General features: G+C 47.3%; 1 protein-coding gene across 1 annotated transcript in view; it reads left to right on the forward strand.

Annotated features, from left to right (window-relative positions):
- Positions 1 to 18,291, forward strand: part of LOC144763074 (NACHT, LRR and PYD domains-containing protein 12-like) — a 699,377-nt gene extending 681,086 nt beyond the window's left edge. The window contains exon 11 of the mRNA XM_078648376.1: positions 18,117 to 18,291. Within this exon, the coding sequence (XP_078504502.1) occupies positions 18,117 to 18,291 (175 nt within the window). The remainder of the gene's footprint in view (positions 1 to 18,116) is intronic.
- Positions 18,292 to 25,341: the final 7,050 nt, after the last annotated feature.

Here is a 25,341-nt window from a genome sequence, read left to right on the forward strand (position 1 = left end):
GCAACTTCAGCAATCAGTGAAGCCTTCAGTTCTTTTACCACAAACTCACGGAGTGCCCAGGGAGGGCCCCCCAGCATCACATTCTCATTTAATTGTTGCACAAACACATGCTCAAAAGACTCCTGTATCTAATTTTGAATTGTTCAGCTCCCCCATTCCTCACGCCCCAAGTCCTCCTGAGGGAAGTGTATATTCGAGAATTCCCCAGCAACAACACTCTTGTCCAACGCCAGTAGAAATAATAGCCCCCCCAAATCCACCCCAAAAAACTGACACCAATGATCAACTGTTGACAGACCTGTCCATTTTTTTAAAAAATACCCAGAATTCGCCTAACTTAACATCAAAAACAGATTTAGTCAGATGCCCTTACAAAATTGAGTATTTGGCCCCAACTACTTCTCACTTTTCAATCAACAGTTACTGCTTTGAATTATCACTCGGACAAACTGGACATCCAGGTTGACCTGCTGAACACTTTAGCACTGTTCACAGCAGGGATCGATAATAAATTGGACAAATTAAACAATCCTATTATAGGAGCACAATCATCCTCCAAATTAGTCCAATCGGTCTGCTGCTGCTCGCCTATTATCGATTCGCTATCCTCGCTTCCGTCCTTCCTATCTACCGTCATAAGCGAGGTTAAGCAATTGAAGGGAGGCAACCGATCTGAAACTTTCCTCAAGCCAAATCAAAAGTCCTCAACTATGACCTCCGAATTGCTCAACCCTCCGCACGGTTTAACGGCTGTGCCACAGTCGAGCGGGGTGGCAGAACCTGTGGCAACTGTCCATCGAGAGGTCCCTCATAGCTCCATGGCCCCCTCTCCATGGCAGTGCTGCCCGCGACCTCGGCCACAAGCACTGACCCACCAAATGGGGACCCGGAACCCATTAGCGCCAATCGGGCAACAGCGTTTGCCAGCCCTGTCACTATCTCCATGCTGGACACACTCTCTGTCCCACCCCTCCATATTAGCAAGAGGGAGCGCAAACGCCAGCGCAAACAGAGAAACAAACTAAGATTAAATCAAACAAATGATCTCCCCAAATTATTCCCGTTATTTGTAAACGCTAGTAACAAAAAAGCACAAAGCGTCCCTCAATTAACTCCCAGGGCAGCAATTTCCAGTAAAAGCATACTTAAGGACGATTCAAACCCGAGTGTCTGCCAACAAACTTTGGCAGTAGACAGGATTGCACCACTTCATCTGTAATCGCTGTAGTAACTGAGTCTCAACCCCTCACCGATCCACTAATAGCCAACTCCAGTGACCCAATTCAACCAATGACCAAAGCCATGACAACACAACCTCAATCTGCCCCTACTTCTAGTTTACCTCGGCAGGCTAACTTAACTATTAGTCCCAGTTTTGTAAAAGTAATCCACAACAATAAATTAATCGAGGCAAACTCAATTATTGGGCCCTGCACTGTAATAGAAGCCCATAACAATAAATCAACTTCATCCTTAAACAATCAGACATCGAGCAGAGGCTTACTAAATCCTCTTCAGTTCCGACTGGGCCCAGACACAGGTTGTCCAATAGTAAAAACCCCTCATCCCAATACAAGCCCTGGCAGTAAGGGGGTCAAAGGTAACACACAGGGTGCTAAAATACTCTTCGCCCCAGAATACATCTCAAACGGTCAACATGACACCCTTAACAGGTCAAATATAATAAAACTAGCGAACGGAGTACAGGGCTTTGAGGCGTTCACAACAGAAGACATTGAGTCTATTGAATTCTTGCCACCACAATGCAATCAACCCTCTGAGGTAACCCTGCTGTCACTTAAATCAGCAACCTGGGCACGAGCATTCACTGAAAAAAGTGCGATTTTTCGGGAATGGGGCATTAAAATCTACTCCCATAACCCCCCAGGTTATCCTCTGCAGCTGCTTAACCATCAGGACACCCTGAAAAAAGCCAAAACTATAGAATCAGGAGCCAAACCTAGGCCTTATTCCATTTTAAGGAATGCCCTGGGGACAACGGAGGGGAACCCAATTCCCTTGAACATAATCTCCAACCTGGACAAAACGCAAGACTGGAGGTGGCTTCCAGCAGCCCTGTCTTGCAACAAAATGGCTTGACCCCGAGAATCTATTCTTTTAAACTCAAATTGTAAGACCTCGGTCCTCCCGACATCCCGAGCTGTGTCACTCGTAGAGCCCCCAATTTCGGGCCGGGATTCCTCATTTACTTTGTGCTCATGGAACATCAGTGGTTTCCATAACAAAAACACTAATTTGGATACACACTCTTTTATATTTGGGCACACAGTAATAGCACTTCAAGAAACATGGGCCACCCAAAACTCCCCAGTGACAGGCTTCATTGAATTTTGGAAACCAGCAATTAGAGACCGCCTCTTCGGCCACCCCAAAGGGGGCCTGTCGATCTATGTCTCCGAAAATCTAAAAGGCCCGATTGTGTCTTTAAATTTCGACGAAGACTGGTTACTGGGTGTCAAAATCTATTCGTGGAGCAAACAACGTCCACTCCTGTTGCTTAACATCTACATCAATCCCAGTACCCGCACAAAAAAGAGCCATCTAACTCGTCTAATGAAAATTGTGCGGGCCCTGGCTGCGGATCAACCTCACGCGGACTGTATAATCACAGGGGACTTCAACACCAATCTATTCCAAGGTAATACAGAAGATTGTGAAGGGCTAACCCCATTTTCATTTGCAGAGGTAGAAGAACAGTCCAAACCACCAAACCAAGGCTACTGCTGTCTGGGAGAACTCTGCATGCTGCAACTCCACAGCGCAGGATTTCTGGTAATAAATGGAAGATCCAAAAATGACACTCCTCCAAATTGGTCTTGGACGAATGGCCGCAAGCACTCCTATTTAGATTATACCATCTGCAACTCGGCTTTGCTGAAACATCTGGGCACGTCTCGTGGCTGGCACCATGAGGCGCGGGTGAGTCTGCTTTGCCCGCCCGCGTGCCTCTGCACAGCCCCCACCCCGGTGCGCTCCCTCTTCGGCCGCGCGGAGGCCTGCAAGTGGCAGCGGACCTGGCCGATAGGGGGAGGAGTATAGCGCACCTCCAGCGCGAAGACATACGTGGTCGCTGGAAGGCCCAGAGCTCGCCCTCAACAGCGCGACAGCCACACTGCTCCCCAGAAGGAGCGGACACTGCTCCCTAGCACCCGTGGGACGGCACTAACGTGGCACACAGCCAACAAGCACAGGCAAAGCCAAAAGAAAAAAAGAAAAGAAAGAAAGAACATCGGACACTCCTGGCCTCATTCCTGCAGCGCCCCAGAGCCAAGCTCATTTTAGGGTAAGAACAGAGCCCTCTAAATAAGGGAGGAAGAGGATCAGCCGCCACCTTAGCACAAAACAGGCAAGACCTTGGCCAGCACAATCCCTTCGCAAGAGGGTTTAATGCGCAGAGGCCACGCGAGTGAGCACCAGACGACCGGAAAGAGACTGAGGCATGTCCAACACAGCGCCAGACGCAGGCCAAGATGGCGCAGGGCAAAATATGCAAGCAGTGGTCACCCCACCACCACCTGCGAGAGTCACACCACCACCACCAGGCCAGAACCAGGCCGGGGCACCAGCCACCTCCACTCGGGCACGGCGCCCATCCCCCAATTTAGCGAGGTGGTGGACCCTGCCACGGTGGCGCCAAGATGGAAGGCATGGGTTGGAAGGCTAAACTTGTACTTTAAAGGCACCAGAGAGACTGATGGGACAGTCAAGAGGTTGCTTCTCAACCTGTATGGTGGTCCAGAGATCTACGATTTGTTTGAGACGCTCCCGAACACTGGACCTGAGCACGACTACGACGCCGCGGTCGCGGCGTTTAACGCGCATTTTGACCCCCAACTCAACAACGACTTTGAGAAGTTTAAGTTCAAAAGAGCGTGGCAGACTGAGTCTGAATCGGTGGACATGTACTACGCTAGGCTGCGCCGGCTGGCCAGCACCTGCCCGTTCAGCAACCCTAGGGAAGAAATCCGCGACCAAATCATAGTGGGCTGCCGGTCGAAACTATTGAGGAAGCTCATTCTCCGTCAACCGGGCATATCGCTAGACGAGATACTAGTTCTGGCCAGGTCGCACGAGCTGTCAGACGCGAGAGCGGAAGAGATGGAAGCTGCGTTACGCACACCGATAATCGCCCCAGCCACAGCTAGGACAACACCAATCAAGGAAGAGAAGATAGATGCCATCCAGAGGAGACCCTCGACAGTCCGCCCATGAGCCGCCACCTCCCGAGGGAGTCAATGTGGATACTGCGGTGAAGATCACCGAGCAACAGCGACGTGTGGTGCGAAAGGGAAGTCGTGTATGAAATGTGGGCGGCGAAACCATTTTGCCGCGGTATGCAGAGGAGGAAAGTACAGACCGGCCGGTCCGAGGCCCAGGGCAGTGACGCAACGACTTCGACAGTTGTCGCTCGACCAAGAACTACCCCCCCCGGATAGCCAAGCTCAAGAAAGACGACCTCGATATGAAGATGATGAGGACGATGAGGTATATGTTGTCTCCTACGTCAGCAGTGCGTCCACCAAGAGAAGGCCACCACCCATGTGCTCAATAGCCATAGAGGGTACCGCAGTAAAAGCCCTCATAGACACGGGGGCCTCAGTGAACGTCATGGACTCCGACCAATACTAGAAGATGTCTCCCAAGCCCCCTCTTGCACCTTCAAATGCCAGGATCTACACCTATGGCGGTACTGAGCCACTACCACTGAGAGGAGTAAATCAGACGACCGTCGTGAATGGCGATTACTCGACCGAAACACGCTTCCACATCACGGAAGGGAAAAAGGGCACCCTTCTGAGCTGCCACACGGTGGAAGACCTTGGGCTCGTGTTCTTTGCGAACCAGGTACACCAGGCACATGCAGACATCCTATTGAAAGACTTCCCTGCGTTGTTCCAAGGCCTTGGAAAACTCAAAGAGCGAAAGTTCAAACTGCATATTGACACATCCATACGACCGGTAGCCCTCCGACACAGACGAGTGCCATTCAATCTGAGACCGCAGGTCGAGGAGGAACTCCGGAAGTTGGAAGACCTCGGCGTGATAGAAAAGGTGTCAGGCCCGACACCCTGGGTTTCCCTGTTGGTGGTCGCGCCCAAATCAAAACAACCTGGGGCGATCAGGTTGTGTGTGGACATGAGGCTGCCCAATGCGGCCGTCAAACGGGAGAGGCACATCACCCCCACCATGGACGACATAGTGGCTGACCTGAACGGGGCAAAATGGTTCTCGAAACTGGACCTCAATTAGGGATACCATCAACTCGAGCTAGAACCAGCGAGTAGATACATCACGACCTTTTCTACCCAAGTAGGGCTTCGTCGCTACAGACGTTTGAGTTTTGGTGTCTCCTCCGGTGTTTCAAAACGCCATAAGTAAAGTCCTCTCCGGACTAAGCAGAGGAATTAACCTCAGTGACGACATCCTGGTATACTCAGCAACACTGGAGGAACACCATGCACATCTGAGGGCAACCCTCCAAAGGCTCGTGGACAGTGGACTGACCCTACACCGGTTGAAATGCTCCTTCTATCAAGAGTCGATAGATTTCTTTGGGTACACGTTCACAAGGGAAGGACTAAAAGTTGACCCCAAGAAGGCAGACGCGATCAAGGCAGCGAGTACCCCGAGAAACCCTACCGAAGTGCGCAGCTTCCTAGCTATGGCCACTTACTGTGGCTGGTTTATACCCAACCCGGCTGCTCTGGTGGAGCCTCTCAGAGCCCTCACACGTCTAGACCACAAGTGGGAGTGGACAGCAGCCGCCAACAATGCTTTTCAAAACATCAAAGCCAATCTCCTGGACACAACTGTGATGGCCTACTGCCAACCCCGCCGCAAAACAGAGCTTATCGTTGATGCCAGCCCAGTGGGCCTGGGAGCGGTACTCCTACAAGAACATGGACCGGAGGTGTGGAAGCCAGTCGCATATGCCAGCAAAGCGTTGTCTGACACCGAGACTCGGTATGCACAAATTGAAAGAGAAGCCCTAGCCATAAAATAGGCGTGTCAACATTTCCACCTCTATCTGTGTGGCCAGGAGTTCACCGTGGTGACAGACCACAAGCCGCTACTACCATTGTTTGCGGGGTCATCCTGGCTAGCACCCCCACGGATCGAACGTTAGGCGGTCCAGCTACAAGGCTACAATTTCAAGATCGTGTACCGACCTGGAGCGCACAACCCGGCCGACTATCTGTCCCGCCATCCTGATGTCACCAGCCAACGTCCACCGCCAGAAGAAGGGATGGATGCAGAAGAATTTGTCCACATGATCTCGCAAGCAGCATGCCCAGAAAACATGACACTAAAGGAGATCGGGGAAGCGACTGCAACAGATGAGACACTGACAAGAGTTCGCCAAACTCTGGAAGGAAATCGATGGGCCCATTTCCTGGACGGAGCGCAGAACCTTCGATAGGAAGTGAGCCACTCTCGCCAACAGCTGTGGCAAATCCGAAGCGAGTTATGCATGGGAGATGAAGGAGTCATCCTCAGAGGGCATCTGATAGTAATACCTGAGAGCCTTCAGCAGAGGGTGCTGGCGCTGGCGCACATAGGTCACCAAGGAATGGCCAAGACAAAAGCCAACCTGAGGAGCAAAGTATGGTTCCCAGCCATGGACAATCTGGTTGACGAAATGGTACGCTCATGCCATGCCTGCACCATCACCGGCAGCGACCCGGCCCCTGCACCGGTGATCACGGAGGACGCTCCACAGACGCCACGGACACACCTCAGCATAGAATTTGGGAGTTTCCCCGACGGCCGACACACATTGGTCCTTGTTGATTCGTTCTCCAAGTTCCCGATAGTGGAAGTCATCTCCTCGATGGCATTTCCACAGGTCAAGAAGGCACTGAATCGCATCTTTGCCATCATGGGACTCCCGGATGTAATCAAATCAGACAATGGACCCCCTTTTCAACGGAGAGAATTTCAGAACTATCTTGAGAGCCTCCGGATCAAACAATGGAAGATCACCCCCTTGTGACCCCAAGCAAACGGGGAGGTTGAAAGACTAATGAGGACCCTCAATCGAGCCCTGAGAATTGCCGTAGACAACGGAGAGGATCCCAAACTGGCCCTTGATCAGTTCCTGGGGGCATATCGGCAAACGCCACATAGCACCACCAAATGTGCTCCTGCCCATGCACTGTTCAAGAGAGCACCCCGCGACTGCATCCCGACAGATAGCACGTGGGTGCCCGAGGATAGAAATGACAAAGCCATTCAGGCCCGGAGGCGAATCACCAATCAGAAGGTGAGTGAGTCGCCATGCCAAGGAGCCAACCTTGCAGGAGGGAGACACCGTAATAGTGCGAGATCGACACCCGGGATGGAAATTCCGAACACCCTGCGAGCCGGAGGTGTGGGTCGTAGACAAGATCCGGGGGACCATGGTCACTGCCAGGCGAAATGGACAAGTAGTGACGCGCAACGTGTCGTGCTTCGAGAGAACCCGCTGAGAGACGTGACACAATGGAATGTCAGGAGATATGGAGGTCTGGATCTCGGAGGATCATTGCCAGGGTCACCTGTAGCCAGGCGGAGTGGAGAGAACTCACCCAGTGGGACGCCACAAAACATCACCGCCGAGCACAGTCGACCATGTGGGGTCCTCAACAGCGAGAGTGAAGGGACAACCCCGGCTGGGGTTGCGACATCTCCATTTGCCCGAAGCCAACACTACCTCTGGACATCTCCCTGAGTTAGAGAGTCTTGATCCACGTAAGGACAGACTAAATTGAAGGAGGGATGTAGAGAGCCACACGGGCTCTCCTATACAATGTTGCCACCACCAACACGCATCCAGGCATACCCCGGGGCGGGCTCGCACCGGTGTATAAATAAAGAAGGTGGAAGACCGCTCGGGGTCTTTCCGGCTAACCAGTAAAAGCTGTGTCCGTGTCCATCATTTATAATACCCCTGCCACCTCTTAGGCCCAGATCCTGCGCACCACAGGCGGAAACAGCGGGGGGAAATAGCGTGTTAGTTGGAGACTTCTGAGATGTAGCACCAAGCAATAAATACCAGTCTGGCCGAAGTTAGCGCTACAGCATAAATCTCTACATATCAAAAGTACACATTTTAGATCGCGAGACCCTCTTAGAAGGCAGGGTATTCAGCAGACATGTGGACTTCTGTACTGGACGGTTATGGCTAGCGGTGAACTGGGCAGGGTGTCGGAAACCACAACAACAAGAGGTCGACATTGTCCCGGCAGCATCGAAAGTGAAAGCGCGCACAGCGCACATACTGAACGGCATTTTTTCCAATTTAGAAGATCTCCACATCTCTCAAATCCTTCCCCTCACTTGGTCTGACCACCATGCAATTTTGGCCTTGTTGACCATTCATGATCCCGGTGCTCCCACAGCATCCTCAATTCCCCGTCAACCATTTCTGGCGTGGAACGATATCAACAGCACCAACCTTAAAACGCTTCTGATTAATTCCATCCCCTCCTTATCGGCTGACCCCAATACTGCCACCACTCAATTTCATGAGTGGTTGGGTTCGGCTGCTACTTCATTGGCCCCGGTCAAACAGTGGTCCCGTAACAGACTTGCCCCTTCGGCTCCCTGGTATACGGAGGTCCTAAGATCACAGAAACAACAGTGCCGGAATAAAGAGAGGCACTGGCGAAAAGATTACTCTGAAGAAGCCAAAACTTTGTATAAAGAAACGGTGGCCAAATATAAATTCATGATTAGTGAGGCTAGGAAAAAGTTTTTTAGCCATAGAATCGAGTTAGCCAAAAACTCCAATAAGGCTCTGTATGAAACCACCAAGCAGTTAGCTGGTTACTCTTCTAACCTCATACCACCACCCTCCCAACTACTATGTGACGCTTTGGCCAACTTCTTTTTTAGTAAGGTCAATGACATTTACGCGGCCTTTTCAAATAACACCGATACACCCTCCATAACGTCAACTGTCACCTGCACGGGTCCTACTCTCACTCAGTTTGCAGATATCTCTAATTCCCAGACAGCGGACATCATATCTACGATTAGATCTGGCTCTGCACTTGATCCTTGCCCTTTTAAAGTAATATTACCAGTTATCGATGTTCTTCTCCCAGCTATCACTTCAATCTGTAACTCTATGTTCAGGACAGGTATTTACCCAGCCACTCTTAAAAAAACCCTCCTCAAACCGTTATTAAAAAAATCAAATCTAGATCCGGCCGAACCAAAAAGTTACTGTCCAATTGCTAGCCTTCCAGTCCTGGCAAAAATTGCCGAAAAACCACTGCACATACAACTCTCTGCTTTTATAGAGAAACACCACCTACTTGACGAATCCCAGTTTGGCTTCCGCCGATTCCATGGGACGGAGACGGCTCTGATTAAAGCCGCGGACGACATCAGATCCATCCGTGATGCCGGGGGCACAGCAGTATTAATACTGATTGATCTATCGACGGCTTTTGACACGGTCGATCATGCTATCTTGATCGACCGTGTCGAAAACATGGGTGTTCAACAAACTGCCAAGGAACTCCTGGCCTCATTTCTGTCTGACAGGACTCAGGTGGTCACTTTAGGACCTTTTCATTCCGCCACTTTGTCGCTGCCATGTGGGGTACCTCAAGGCTCATCCCTTAGTCCGACACTTTTCAATATCTACGTGTCGGACCTAGCTAACGTCATTCGAGCTTACGGGATGAGCCTTACCTCATATGCAGACGACACTCAGTTGGTTCTTGCCATCAAAAATGATGGCCATAAAATAGCCGAAGTTTTTAAATCGGGCATGTTGGCAATTGGGGATTGGATGGCCTCCAATTGCCTAAAATTAAATTCCGACAAGACGGAAGTAGTCATCTTTGGACATCTTGCCCCTGAATGGTCATCCTGTTGGTGGCCCGTGTCCTTAGGTCCTCCCCCTGAGCCAGTCAGTAAGGTGAGGAACCTGGGCGTCATCTTTGATGACCGCCTTAGCTTTTTCCCACACGCCAATCAAATTACTTCCTCCGCCTTTTACAAACTGAAACTCATTAAAAAAATTCTCCCTTTCCTCCCTGACACAGCTGGCAAAACGTTGGTGACCTCCCTGGTACTATCCACTTTGGACTATTGCAACGCCTTGTTCATAAATGCTCAGGGAAGAGTTATAAACAAACTTCAGACCATTCAAAACTCAGCCGCCAGGCTTCTGGGCAAGATTCCCAAATATCGATCTGCTTCAGAAACCATCAGAGATCTACACTGGTTACCCATCAGAAACAGGATAAAGTTTAAAACCCTGTGCATTGTGTACAAGGCGTTGCACAACTCGGGACCAGCTTTTCTCATTCAAAATCTGATTCCTTATTGTCCCAATAGAACACTACGCTCTTCCACCTCAAATGACCTCATGATTCCCCGTACTAAATCGGTCACCTGGGGCGACAGAAGATTCTTGATGTCAGCTCCTAAACTTTGGAACACACTGCCGCACGCCATAAAAACAAGCCCCTCTCTCTGGTCTTTTCGAAAACAACTCAAGACCTGGCTCTTTAATCACTAAATCCAGCTTCTCCTTCTCTGGTTAAATACTGCAGATATTTCAGCGCCGAGACGCCCAAGGGCCTTTGTTCGCGCTTTAGAAATGTTATTAATAAATAAATAAATAAATAAATAATGTAAACAAAACACGCTGTCCTGCCCGAAGTAGGACAAACTTAATAAAGAAAATAGTGCTTAGAACTCTAAAAATAACACGTACCGTGTAAGAACTAAGTAAAGGGGCCAGAAGCTGTGGGGCATTACAAATGACGACAGGAAGGTTCTAACAAGCCTCTTTACCAATCAGAAGCCAGCATTTACGAAGGATAAACACATAAGCCAATGAAAAATCAGGGCGGGGGACTGGCCGGGGCTTCTCTCATGTACTGAACTACCACAGATTTTCGCCAGAGCTGCACTTGCGCGCTAACTCCAGTGCTTAATTTGTAAAGCATGAAGTGCCGGTGCTAAAAGCAAAGCAGCAACCGCGACGTTCTACTCTATAGCACTCTGCATCCATATAAGTCCCAAATAAAGGCCTACATCCAGTGCTTATTTTGTAAAGCATGAAGTGCCGGGGCTAAAAGCAACTCGTCTCAAAGAAGAACAAGGAGAACTCTACTCACATAGGAACCAGGGCATTAAATTATATCACAGAACAACGGCTCCTGTGGTATAATACTACATAATATATAGTCAATGTATAGCCTAATAGCAGATTCTAAAGACACAAAGAGGGCTAGCAGGGATGTCAAAAAGAAATACACCAACAATTTGGGAGAAATCTCAATAATGTTTATATACTTCAAAACATTAGTTGCATAATTATGCAATTGTATTCAATTTGTCACATAATCATGTGAACACAAAAACAGGGGGGTGCACAGTGTCCCAAGTGTACAAGTGAAACCCAAAAATAACTATACAAACGACATAAAATAAATACAGGCACAATGGTTTCTCATAGAATAACAAAAAAGAAGGAAAATGACCAAGGTATTAATAAATAGTTAATTTAGTGTCTATACATAATCCTAGGCACTAATTGTAGGTTCAATTTTTGCTAAAAGCAAAGCAGCAACTTCCACGTTCTACTCTGCATCCATATAAGTCCCAAATAAAGGCGTACATCCAGTGCTTAATTTGTAAAGCATGAAGTGCCGGTGGTAAAAGTAAAGCAGCAACCGCCAAGTTCTACTCTGCATCCATATAAGCATAGCTGCTAAGGTTTCAGATTGCTTATGTGTGACATTTTCATAATTTTACTGTAAATATGAGTGACATTCAACGACTATGAGTGACACTTTCTCCAGAGCAAAATCAAGCAATGGCCACAAGGAAAACATATAAATATCAGAAATTACACCAAATTTGAGCAACAGGAAACTTTAGGAATATCTTAAAAATGCTGCAAACCACTAGTAATGGAAGGGCACAAACTAAATAAAAAGAAGTAACTCACAGCTAATCCTCATAAAATAGAGTTTTGAGAATAAGCGTGGTTCATATTCTTTTGGGAAAACTGTCACTCAATGAAAGCTGCTCTTGCCCCAGCCCTCCACCATTCACCAGAGCTGACTTGACATTTGTATTAATTACATGAAAACTCCTGGGCACACGAAGAATTCAGCTCCACTAGCGTGGGTTTAACTTCATGTTATTTAAACGGATCTCATGATATATGTGCTTCTCTAATCACTGCAGCAAGGCTGACACAGAAAGTGTTTTTGGCCCAGCCAGGCTGGGTGGGGGGTCCATGGGCTGCAGTTACAGTGTGGTGATAGGGGTCTGAAGCGTCGGACTGGGCATGCCTGCTTCTGATTTTCTTGGCCATGTACCTTCTGCAACAGGCCGTTTCAATGACGGTGCTCAGAAAAAGGCTTTTCATGTTTTCACTGGTTGCTGTCCGCCGGCTTCCAGATTCACCTTTACTCCCTTTCGTGTCCCAACTGGTCGTCAGTTGGGCGCCATTAATTAGTCAAGTCTTATGCCCCTAAATACGGTAAATAAATGTGCAGCCCAGCCCGCGGCCTTTGCCCGTCCAGCACACTTATTGAGCAGGCTCAACTGTAGATAACAGTCAAGACGCTATGAATTAAAAAATATTAGAACATTGGAATGTTGGGAGCTCCATTGAAAACAATGGAGTGCTCCGGGCTTATAATGGCTGGTAGAAGCCCGGAGCTCCAACATTCCAATGTTTCTTTGTTCACAGCTCTGGCTGTGAACAAAGGCTTCAGGGAGCCTGAGGGGATTCCAATCCCCTCACACTCCCAAAAGGCTTTGTTTTTTTTGTTAGAACATTCTGCCCTCTAGTGGCAGAATGTTCTAATAGCCTTATAGCCCTTCGTAGATTGGCTATACCGCTATTAAAGTCCCTCTCCCTTGTTAAAGGCGGTGTTGCCCTCTACAGCGGGATATAAGGCTAAATTATGCTAAAAGAATGATTAATACCTGTCCATAAGTACCACGCACTCGGAGCCAGCCACCACTGTATTAAGGGCCAGCCGCCACGACTTCTCTGGCACCAGACCCCGATGAAGGGACTCACAGGTGGCATGAAAGAGGTCCAGCGGACTCACTTGGCATGCTGCATGATCACTCTGAGGCACCAACGAATCGGGGCACAACACTACTAACAGTGTGACTGACTGAGCAGCACTCAACTCATTAGCTGCTTAATGCTAACTGCCGCCAAGAAAACATGACTGCCGCTCGCTCACATGTGACGTGGGCGGCCCGCCCACAAGAGCAAAGCCTCAGGTGGGGAGGGGGGTGGGACCTCAGGCCTGGTAGTGAGTAATAACTCACTAAGTGACAGCCGCACTGGGAATTTCAATGGAGCCAGCCAGCACAGAGCAGAATAGTGCGATACATTGAAGCACACAATGCACACGGTCATCATTTTAACAGTTTACAAGCCAGCTGGTGGCAGCGCCGGGGCCGGCAAGTCTGCGGAAAGCAGCAGAGCGGTGCACGCACTAGCAGCCGGCATAGCCAGTTTCAGCGCTGATAAAGCAGAGTGAGACGGTGGCCTTAAAATGCGTGACAATGCATTTCAGTGTGGTGATGCGGAACACCACACTGAAATGCGTTAGCGTCACGTTTGATGCATGATACTTGACAGGCATGTATAAGTCTCAAATAAAGGCCTTCATCCAGTGCTTAATTTGTAAAGCATGAAGTCCCAGTACTAAAAGCAAAGCAGACACTGCTATATTCTACTCTGCATCCATATAAGTCCCAAATTAAGGCCTACATCCAGTGCTTAATTTTAAAGCATGAAGTGCCGGGGCTAAAAGCAAAGCAGCAACTGTAACATTCTACTCCCCAGCACAATGGGGTTTTATAGTGGGTTGGAGGTCTGATATGCTGACAATACACTACTCTTTCTCCGGAGAGGACCGAGTTCAATATGCTTATTGGAGCGTTTTGGTGCAGTCTCTGGCCTGCACATTAATTGGCAGAAATGTCATTTGTTTCTGCTCAGTGTGCCAGCTGCTCTGTACAACAGGTTGTGTAAAAGTGGTCACGTGCCTATATCGTGCGGTTCGAGCTAACGTTCTTACTCCCCTTGCTGAACCGAAAGTGAAATGGAAGACAGACCTAGAACTATAGAATTTTAGTAGATCTTAGCATATATACCCGCTGTCTCTTGAAATGCCCAGTTTAAATTAATTACATTTTACATAAACACAGAGGTTTTTTTACACCTGGCAAGATCAATAGGTTCTATGCGACTACTGCTGTCAAATGTCTGAGATTTGGGGCCAGAAACTTTCAATATGGTCCTGCCCATCGTTAGCGGGGTTCTGGAAGGGAGTAATGGACTGTACTTATGAAATAAGTTCACAGGCGATCCCTTGTACACCCTTGGTCTTCCTCCTTGGGGGATACCCTCGAACCAAAAAGCGCAAAACCACTACCAGATTTATCAACTTGGCATTGATTCTGGCAAAACGAGAATTGAAAATGCACTGGAAATCTGCGTATGGGCCTCGAATGACCAGATGGTGAGAAGAACTGGTCAAGTGGGCAGGTTTGAAGAGTGTTGTGTTGTTTCAGGAGTTTAAGAGAGGGTGGAGAATGACTGAAATGCTTAAAGCATGTTAACACCGTGTGAATTGATTGCTGGCCCTAGGCTTTGACACAGAAACACTGAACAGCTCCCTGAATTCTCAGGAGGATGTAGAGGGTGGAAATAACTGACCTTGCATCAGCCGTATTGGGACGGATATAGAACTACTCTGGTGAACTTTGATGATGCTGGCCATTGTGGAACTCAATATATGACAGCTTGACAAGGGGTAGCGGTGGGTGGGTGGATAGCTGTTGTCGTTTACTAGCTGGAAGCTGTAGTGGGCTGAGGGTATGTTTGAATATGTTTTGCAGTCAGACTGGACTTGCTTGCTTGTCATTTGTAACCAATATATGGTATAAACTAGCTTGCATGACATTTTTTAACCTATTTATTATATGTATTTGTGTGCTTGACAATTTTTAAACTATGCATCATGTGCTACTGCAGTGCGTTATTCATTATTTGTCACATGTCCTTGTAGCTATTGCTTTATGTTTTTATTAAAAAAAATAAAGATGGTTTTAAACAATAGCAGGCCGCGGCCCAGAGTTACTGATAACAGGGAAAAGTCCTACGGAGCTTCCCCTTCTCACACCGCCCGTCTGGCTGCTCGGCAGATGACAATTTTTTGGGGACAAAACCTCCCTTCCTTACAGTCCTGTTCCAGACACCAAATGTGATTTAGAGTCTTGGCCTTTGAAGTTTTATGTTGGGATTCTGCTTCTTTTGCAGTGTGCACTTTTCCTTTTCATCTTCCTTCATGAAAGGGGTTTGACACAGCATTCCCGACTCTGAAGTTAATTGAACACAACTTCATTCATGGGAGTGACCAGAGTTTACACCTGGATGTCAGTTACAGCGATATGTGCATCAAAGGGTTAATCCCAGATCCAAGCCCTCCTCTTTATGATTCTCTACTGAGCCCCATCATCCTTCCTGAGATGTGTTCAGGTCCCTTCCTTGTGATCTATCACTGAATCAAAGATCGGTCTTTTGACATGTAAAGGCAGTCTCTTCCCTCCAGTGTGTCATCACCCAGGTCACAGGAATGCAGCAATCCACAAATCTCTCTGGGGATTTTCCTCTTCTCCTCATGTCTTCACCAGGCAGACCTGGGTTGCCCTAATTGGAACCCATGGTTTTCCATACAAGGTGCCCTTGCAGCCACATTTACTCAGGGCACACCCACAGTACACTTACTGTCCAGCACTAATGCCTCTGCATTGTAGCCTCACATGCACACGTGCTGTCAGCGCACACCGATAGGCTGCGCTCACTGTTCATCACTGAAGGTTTTATATCTTTAATGAGGGTGTTTTATTTAAAGAGCCAGGCACTGCCAGCACACACGCTCACTATATGCGCGGCAAAACACTTCACCCTTCATATATGGTACTCCATGCAAGCACACATATGTTCAGCACGTGTTTTATCCACACGTGTATTGCACCACATCTCTCATGTAGTGTCTTCCTCCCTGGCATACATACACCCAGTACATGTACTAACCAAGCATGCATTGCACAGGACGGCTTCATCCTTGTACTGTACCCTTCCCAGGCACACATACAACTAAGCGTAAGAAAGCGTTCTCCATCTGGGATTCATCACCTTCAGCACTGCCAAGTGTCCCTCGAGATGAGGTTATGTTTACAATAAATTCCAAAGTCATCCAATAGTAGAGCGTAAAGTTTTTAATTCATCACATCAATGGTGTTCATGACTTTGATACCACCTTACTCAGAAAAGTAATTCTTTCTATCCTGTTTATCAATACTGACATTAATACTCCTGTCATCCTGTCCCGTCCCAATGCATTTCGGGTCTAGGGAAGCCCTTCATCAGGGGTAATTATTTCAAATGCCGCTTGTGTGCACCCGGACGTGCTTGACAACACACTTAAAAAACTTTAAAAAGGTGAGTGAGCCTGTAGGCCTCACTCCAGTGACACAGGGTAAAAAAGGTCCTGCTCACTACTTCTAATCACTACTACTAACCACTACACTGTATGCTGCCACCACCACGGCACTCATGCTGCTTAACTCCTGGTGAAGGCGGTGGACTTCCATCCCTGTAAGGGTAGCGTTTTGGGTCAACAAGACCACAATCCATGAGACATGCCTATGTCATGTTGTACATCCATGATCTCCGTTCACCTATGAATAAAATCAGCATTAGGGACGTCTCTTCTAAGGAGCTTAGATCTAGATTGGAAGTAAAACTGCATTATATATTTACAGAGCACAAGGAGGCGAGCAGTGACCATGCCACAATAGTGCATCTTCAGGTAAAGTGGGGGAACAGTGACCCCTGATGCCACCACAGGATGGAGGGATCCTTAAAGATAGCGCCATATGTACTAATTCCAGGAGGATCAAATGCTGTGAGCACATGTTTACACAAGTACTCATTACCTTCCTACACAAATGCAGCACTTAACAGTGAAAACTCTTCATGAAATGTAGTGACAGGCGTGATGTGTGTGCAGGAGCTGTCCATGATTGCAGCTGCAGATATGTACATATCAACGACATACATGTGATTTACATTATGATGCAAAGACAAGGAGATGATGGACGGAGCGCTGAAACTTTTCAGACACTCACACCCAGTCACAGATCTGGGTTTAATCCATCACCATTCTTTAGTTCACTCAGCCACCCCAGTTCAGACATGGCTATATGCAAATCAGTCTGACCCTGTGCCTTATGGGAACAGTCCAACCCGAACTGCCAAGACCTTTCTTCCCTGGAATGAAAACAAGCTTCTTGGGACCGGTGTCTGTTTTTTGTGTTTTCTTTTAGGCTTGCTTGAATCCAGTGGCAAAGTGAGCAAGGGACCCACGTCTGGGCATACTCTGCCAACTTCGTACGAACAAAGCAAACACAAGGAGATGATGGATGTGTCATCATCAATAATCTTTCTTAGCCTCTCCCACCAAGTGCGATGTACTGACTGAGTTCCTGCTTACATCCTTCACTCACAACTCTCACATGTGACAATATTGAGCAGTCACATATTGCGGAACTTGAAACTACAATTGTGTTCTCCCACAAACAGGACTTTACTATGACACAGTAATGTGCACAGACACACATGATGTAGACAGAGCTGCGCTCGGGGGTGGAGCCCATGGTTAACCTTGTGTTTCTAGCAGCGCCGTTAGCCATGTGCTGTTCGAAGCTCTGGGATAAGAAACCCTTTATTTATTGATTTTTGTCATGTGTCTTGTGGTCCGTTATGTTTAAGAATCCATACTGTACCCGGGTGTGTAACAAGGAAGATGGACCTCATTCACCTACTTTTCCCACTACTAAAGGATTAGGATTGACAGACCCTGACTCAGCAGCCAGGTGACAGTGGGAGGGGAAAAGTGTTTCTTGTGCTCCTCAGATCAGGGAGTGCCAGGCCATGAAAGCTCCTGTTCTGGTTATTTAAACCTTGTTTTGGATACTTTAGCAATAAATCCTTAGCATTATTATTGTTTTAATTCCCCCTCTTTCTCGCACCTCCTTAGCCTCTCTTCCTGTCGGATAACCGGTGCTTCCTGTGCAGCTCTGGCCGCCGCCCTTCGCTCCAGCCGCTCTTTGCTGGACCTGGACTTGGGTTGGAATCCCCTGGGTGACGCTGGTGCGTCCCTGATCTGTGACGCCCTGAAGCACCCGCACACCCGGCTGCAGAAGATCCGGTAAGGAGCGGAGGGAAGGAGGGGCTTGGGTATTCTGTATCATATGAGTTTTCTATTTCCCTCTGTAGTTCTCTACTACGAGCACAGCCTCTCTCCTCCACATGTTTGTCTTGCAGGAGGATTTGTAGTAGCAGCGACCCAAGAATGGACTAAAAGAACGTTCCCAAAGGATGAATGTCTGAGTCATTCCCTTATGATGCTTTAATCCATGGCTCCACAGGCCCACCCTATCAGGGATTCTTTAGGGTCCGGCTCTCTGCTCTTCAGTGACACCAAATGAGGAATCATGTGTTTGCCTAAATCATCTTCTCAAGAGTCCTTTTCCGATCCAAACCATTCGCTCTCGATCATTGAACATTCCCCTTCACCTTCAGGTTTACTCTCAACAAAACCATTCACTTGAGGTCTCTACAGAGCTGTTCTTTCATACTTGACCCCAGTTCTCCTTCTATACAAACTGTATTCCATCACCCAACACTGTGGCCCTTGGACTCCTCTTTCCAATGAAAACGGTTTCTCAGAAGTGACACAAGCACTTCTGAAGTCCCTTCCCCACAGACCTTCTTACAAAGCCCTGTGTGTGATAGTTCACTAATATCATTGAATGCTTCACATGAAATAAAATGCACACAGCCCTAAAAATGATTGCTATTCCCCAGAGTTGACTGGGTATTTAACGTGGTCAGTGGTGGTTGTAGGACATTGTGTTCACTTCAGAATTTGCACCTGTGCAGCAATGGTTCACTTCTCTTCCAGGTAAAATAAAGGAAGTAATCAGAACCACTTTTATGTAGTGTAAAACCCTGGTAGTGTGACTGCACTGAGCCTCAGCAAACCACACTTCTCTTCCCAATATCCATTTCTTGTTCTTTGTCTGGCTGTTGGATGCGGGATGTGGTCCACCCTGGACCATCCATCAGATTGTTGGCTCTTGTCATGTGATTGTTGCATCCATCAAACGGGACACAAGGCCTCTAGCAGGGGGGTGTGCACTTGCAGCTGGATGATGGGGCCTCCTCTCTGGGGCCTGCAGGGGTCAGTACACTTTCTGTTCCCCGTGCAGGTCAGTGCTCAGAGGTTTCATCAGGGCACGCAGACGTCACTGACATCAGACTAGGAGTTCCATCATTCACTTGAGTGTGTTTCCTGGCTCTTGTTCACTGGGCCTCAGTCAGTGGTTGTCCGTCATCTTGATTAACATGGACGTCTCCCACTACACACTTCCATTGTTACTATTTCCGTATCACACAGTCAAGCAGAGCTGCATTTATTTATTTTCTCGATTTTCTTTCTTGCTCCAATAAAACAACCTACAGGAGTCTAATAAAGTTACCATTTCGAGAAAGCTTTCAATGGCAGCTGTGCCATATGAACACACACGTTTGACAACGAGATTTGAGGCTGCGAAGGACTCTTTGAACATCCCTGTAGAACCGAGGGGGCAGCAGACATTGATGATCCTACAGATCTGCCTCCAGCTGGGGGGTTGGGTAACACTGAGGAGCCCTGAGGCCCTCAGAGTGAGTACAGATGGTTTCATCCCAGACTGTCTGGACAAATATCTCACCTCTGTGTGGATCATGCGCTAGACATTTTGCCCACAACATTTTAGGAATTCCAAAGTATTTTCATTTATTGCTGAGTTTATTGGTTTTAAAATGGTTTCATGACCTAGTACTTGTGCCTCGGACTTTGATGAGTGTTGATGAATTTGTATTTTATAGTTTTTTTTGTTAAATGAAATGCATGTTTGATTATTAACATTATGTATTTTGGCTTGTTTTATAGACTTTATCTCAAATAAACAATGTTATAATAATAAGTTATTCAAAGACCAGGCATGTGTTGCAGGTAATTCCCAAGGAAGTTTAGCATAAACCACTGTGGTTGCAACACACTCTAGTAGTGGTCTCCAAGGCTGTTCTAAGGGACTGACTGCCCCAGGGGGTGGTACACGAATAGCACACGATGGAGTGAGAGTAACAGGGAGTGCAGCGCCGCTGAGAGCACTGGAAGAGATCCCAGTCCAGAGAGTGGGTGCGATAGATGTAGATTAATGATCTGGAGGTCTGAGCATATCCATGTTAGAAACCCGAAGGTTGGCTGTTGATAACCAAAAGACACAGATTGAGGGATTAAAGGCATTAAAAGTGAGGACAAAACCAACTGAAACACACAGCATAGCAATGAAAGCAAGAGCCAGCCAGACAAGCCTCACACAATCAACTTCTCCAGAGTGAAATAAAGTACACCCTCCTTGTAATCTCCACAATACCACTGGGGTCACTGGAAAGGGTGCTTCTGCGGATCACAGTTCACAGCTCCTCTCTGACTTTAACTGTTGAGCATCCGTCCATCCCTCGGCTGACTCCACTCTTTAGCAGGACCTCATCAAGAGAGGCGTCAGCTGCAACCGAACCAACAATCCTGATGAAAAGGGCCCCTTTGAAACAGCTGGATGAGGCTGAAGATGAGGGGAACAGAGATGGCTGGAGCGCTGCAGACAAGACAGAAACCAAAACCAAACCCAGAACGTCACCCACTAATTCCCAAATCATGTATGTCTCTGATCAAGGAGAGGAAGACCTGGCCTCTGATTAATGACACGGAGAGCATGGTCATCCAACTCTACACCACAATGGACATTGTCACCACACTTGATGATAGCGGGGACATTGTCATCGCTCTCGGCCCAAGACGTCGGGCTCGTCCAACAGCCACGTAACACTGCGTAAGAGAGTCGGCACCGTCGTTTAACGCATAATGAGAATTTGCATAGCCTTAGTGCTGGTATGTTCAAATTCTATTAAGGACTCGGAGGCGAGGATTATGCCTTTCTTCCTTCACTTTATTTTCACAGCAGCAAGAAAAACACAGTAAAAACTACTTTTCCCATGAACACTTGGGAAACAGGAAACTTAAACGTAAGTCCTTTGTCAGGCTATGCTGTCTCCCCTTTGTTTCTAGCTGAATGGGGGTTCACTCCGTATGAGAAGAATGTTGGGCAGTGGGCACTTGGTTGGCTCGTGTGATTGTTTTATGTTTGCAATGTGTATCAATATTTATCAGCCTGTATTGTGTTTAGAGAAGGTCGAGGATGGCTTGGGGAGGAAGTGGTAGTTTAACCCTGTGGTCTCTTTGGTGGTTGGTAGTTCTGCTCATGACCATATACTCAGTTATGTTGTCAATACAGCGCATACTGGAGTATTTGTTGTCATTTATGTCCACAGTATTGAATCAGTATCTGCCCCTCTCTTGTCCCCACAGACTTTCAAGGAGTTCAATCAGGTCGTCTGTGATTGATGAGCTGAAGAGAGCCAGACCCGAGCTAGAGATCGTGGAGGCCGACTTCTGAAGAGATTTATTCCGAGTGTCGGGGTGTGTTGAGAACAGTGACGGAGCTAGAGTTTTGGGGACTTCACTGGTGAAGAGAACTATTTTGGGCATCCTTGGTGTTTATCAGAGCTAAAGTTCCTCTACGCTGACTTGTGAAGTGGTGTATCTTGAACAAAGATGGCCCAGTGTCAAAGCCCCCTCACCGTTAGTCTACATTAACACATTTTCAGTCACTGCTATTTCACGCTACGGTTGTGTAACCGGATAATGCTAATATGTTATTGAAGTTAAATCACTATTGAGGTCTGATCAATCACCAGGTTTGAATGATGCTGCGTCAGACACTTCGAAGGACCTCGCTGGACCTCACTGAACATATATGGATCTCTTTCAGAACACTGACTGTAAAGTGAGTGAGTGTAACAGGTAAATAAGTCACATTATAGGATGCCTGTCTCAGAGAACTAAAAGCATCAAAAGCGGAGCCGGGACCAGCTCGATAAACAGGGGCAACTTATAGCAAGAGCAGAACACCTCAGAGAAGGAGCCAAACACTCTGGAAATGATAAAGTAGAACCTGAATTAAATATGACAAGCACAACTGTGTGAAAGTGAGAGACAAAACCTTAAAAATGAATGTGAACAAGCACAGGGTCAGAACCATCTTAAACAGGGATGTAACACAACACACAGCTGTGAAGTGTGAGAGTCAGAAACTCAAAGATAACACATCACAAAAGAAAGAGACTGTGAGAACACAGCCTCAGTTTGATGTGTTGCGCTGGGCAGGATGCCTAGATTAATCACAGCAACTGGTAATCACTCGGGCCGCATTCCACTCCTTCATTTTGTTGCACACAAGGCCCCTTCACCTGAGAACAGACGCTGCGCTTCATTGTGGATACTGAGTCTTTGATCGATGGCGCTGCATCAAGTCTTCTCCTATTAACAGGAGATTTTAACACAAACCTTCTTAAGATTAGGAGCAACATGGGGTTTGTTGAGCTGGTGATTTTTTTTAATATTCCACAATATATTGCCAAGAAAACAATAGAAGAAGACAGATCTCTGACACTCTGTGTCACTTAGGTTTTCAGCAGCTCAATAGAAGAATAATGGCAGGGGTGTAACACAGGCCCCGCATCCCCAGCAGGCTGCAGGGGCCCTCAAGCTGCTGGGGACCCCTCAGCACAGTACTCAGGCCTGAGCGCTCAGGATTAAATCCGGAGTGGGAGCCCCTCCGTGTACATTGCTGGGTGGGGCCTTAATCTTTCGTTTCGTCACTGAATAATGGCAGGCGAAGCAGCTGAGTGTACACCTAGGAGCTGCATCAGGGAGCATTGATCATACGCGGATTCAGGGGTCGAACTTCCAATCGTCCTTTTTAATACGAAATAGTATAGGATACCAGACACTGGCCCGAATAGTAGACTGAAAGTGGTCATCAAAACAGTCATAAATAACTGAAGTAACATTTTGTTATCATTAAAAGAGCAATCTACGTTTCCCCTTATTAATTATAGAAAAACAAAAATGATGTTGTTTGGAAGCCCAGAGTCCAGATTTAAGTGGCAGGTGGAGGAAGACATTGCACAACTTACAGAATACACTTATTCAGGGGTTTTGTTTGATTTAAAATTAGCCTGGTCGTCACACTTAACGGGATTAAAAGTAGAGTGTCGCCATTGCACGCTTTACACATCTGTAATATTGTACGGCAAATGTTTAAGTTACGATCTGGTGCTGCCGCTTGGATAAGATTAGAATCTGGATTAAAGCAGCCAGCTATCCTAAACTATATTATTCTGGTTAATTATTCATGTGATTGTGAGAATGCACCATCGTCTAGTTTAAAGGGCCTTATCAGAGAGGCTCTTGGAGAAAACCTGAGTACAAGTGGGGTGGCGGAGTGAGCTAAAGAACGGTGATGGATTAAACCCAGATCAGTTGACTGGGGGTGAGTGCTTGTATTTTCAACGCTCCGTCCATCACCACCTTTGGTTTTTCTTTGTTCGCCCTAAGTTGGCAGGGTATGCTCAGACGTGAGTCCCTTGCTCACTTTGCCACTGGAGTCAAGCAAGCCCGTCTGAAGACGGCTGTAATGCCAGAAACCGGTCCTGGGAAGCTTGTTTCCGGTCCAGGGAAGGCATGGCTTGGCAGTTCGGGCTGGACTGTTCCCATGAGGCACAGGGTCAGACTGATTTGCATATAGCCTTGTCTGAACTGGGGTGGCAGAGTGGGCTAAAGAATGGTGATGGATTAAACCCAGATCAGTTGACTGGGGGTGAGTGCTTGTATTGTCAACGCTCCGTCCATCATCCCCTTTGGTTTTACAAGTGTGGGAGCCATGGGAGCAGGGCTGGAACTGATATTAAGAAATTTCTAATGATCTACAATATAAAACTATCTGTAATCCCAAAGTTGACCAGGAAGATGCTAATAAAAAGCACCATGAATAGATTTACGCTGCGGCAGCACAGTATCAGAACCCGCACTAGACTCATGAACCCTCCCCAGGAAAGGCAGTTGTATCTTGACTCCAACCTAAGCCAGAGGTAGAAAAAGGCTTTCCTACACTTCAGGCTCCCATGAGTCCCACTGCTGCAGTCCGGGGGAGGGTGGAATAAGTCTGATGATCAAATGACTCGATTCCTCGTTCGCCATGTTTATTCATAAACAATTGGGCAAATCCTTTGCTTGTGTCCCTATCAACAAAAATTAAGAAATAAGTACCTGAACCCACCTTTTAAGAAAGCGGGCATCAGAAAACTTAGAGAGGCAGCTGATCACTGTTCTGCTGGAAACACAAACAGGGTTTATGATCAAGTCCCTCTCGCTGATGACGCTGCATCTGAAGAATTTCAAAAACCAACAGGAATGATTAATTTCATGATTTTAGAGTTTAATAATGTACTGAGGTAGTCTAAATAGGCCGACTTTGGGGATTGGTAGGAATTTTTTTATGATGTACTAGCAATAATCTGTCTCGTTGAATGTGACTGTAGTATTAATGAATTGAGGTCTTGTCTCACATGCAATTTTAATATCATGTTAATCAAATAATAACATTGTACAGGGTATTTTAAGGAAGAAAAAGGGAAAATTATTATAATGAAAATCAAGGAATATTAATGAATGTATTGGTACAATTTCTGAGTATTATTAGAGGGGATTGAGGCTGGTTTAGATGATTTGTGTTGGTTTATAACAAAAATGATGCAATAAAGATTTACCTTCCTACCTCTTCAACTTATTGCAAGCGTTCCTCCCATCACCTTTAGTGTGTCTGACTCACAGCATGATGCTACCCAACTTGACCTCTCAAGATCCCATAGAACACCCCAGTGTCGGAGATTGTTCTGTTATATTGATTTGTAAAGTACCCTAGTCACCCGAGAGGGTATCCGGGCCCTTGGGCAGGTGTGTAGGTTTGGGGTCATTAGCTTCTTGCGGAACTCAAGAAGTGAGGAGGAGGCTCTGGTGTGTAGAGGGAGGTCTCAAGAAGTGAGGAGGACGCTCTGGTGTGTAAAGGGAGGTCTCAAGAAGTGAGGAGGAGGCTCTGGTGTGTAGAGGGAGGTCTCAAGAAGCAAGGAGGAGGCTCAGGTGTGTAAAAGGAGGTCTCAACAAGCGAGGAGGAGGCTCTGATGTGTAGAGGGAGGTCTCGAGAAGGGAGGAGGAGGCTCTGGTTTATCGTGGGAGGTCTCAAGAAGTGAGGAGG

The sequence above is a fragment of the Lissotriton helveticus genome, chromosome 6 (assembly GCF_964261635.1).
Source record: "Lissotriton helveticus chromosome 6, aLisHel1.1, whole genome shotgun sequence".
Lineage (NCBI taxonomy): Eukaryota > Metazoa > Chordata > Amphibia > Caudata > Salamandridae > Lissotriton > Lissotriton helveticus.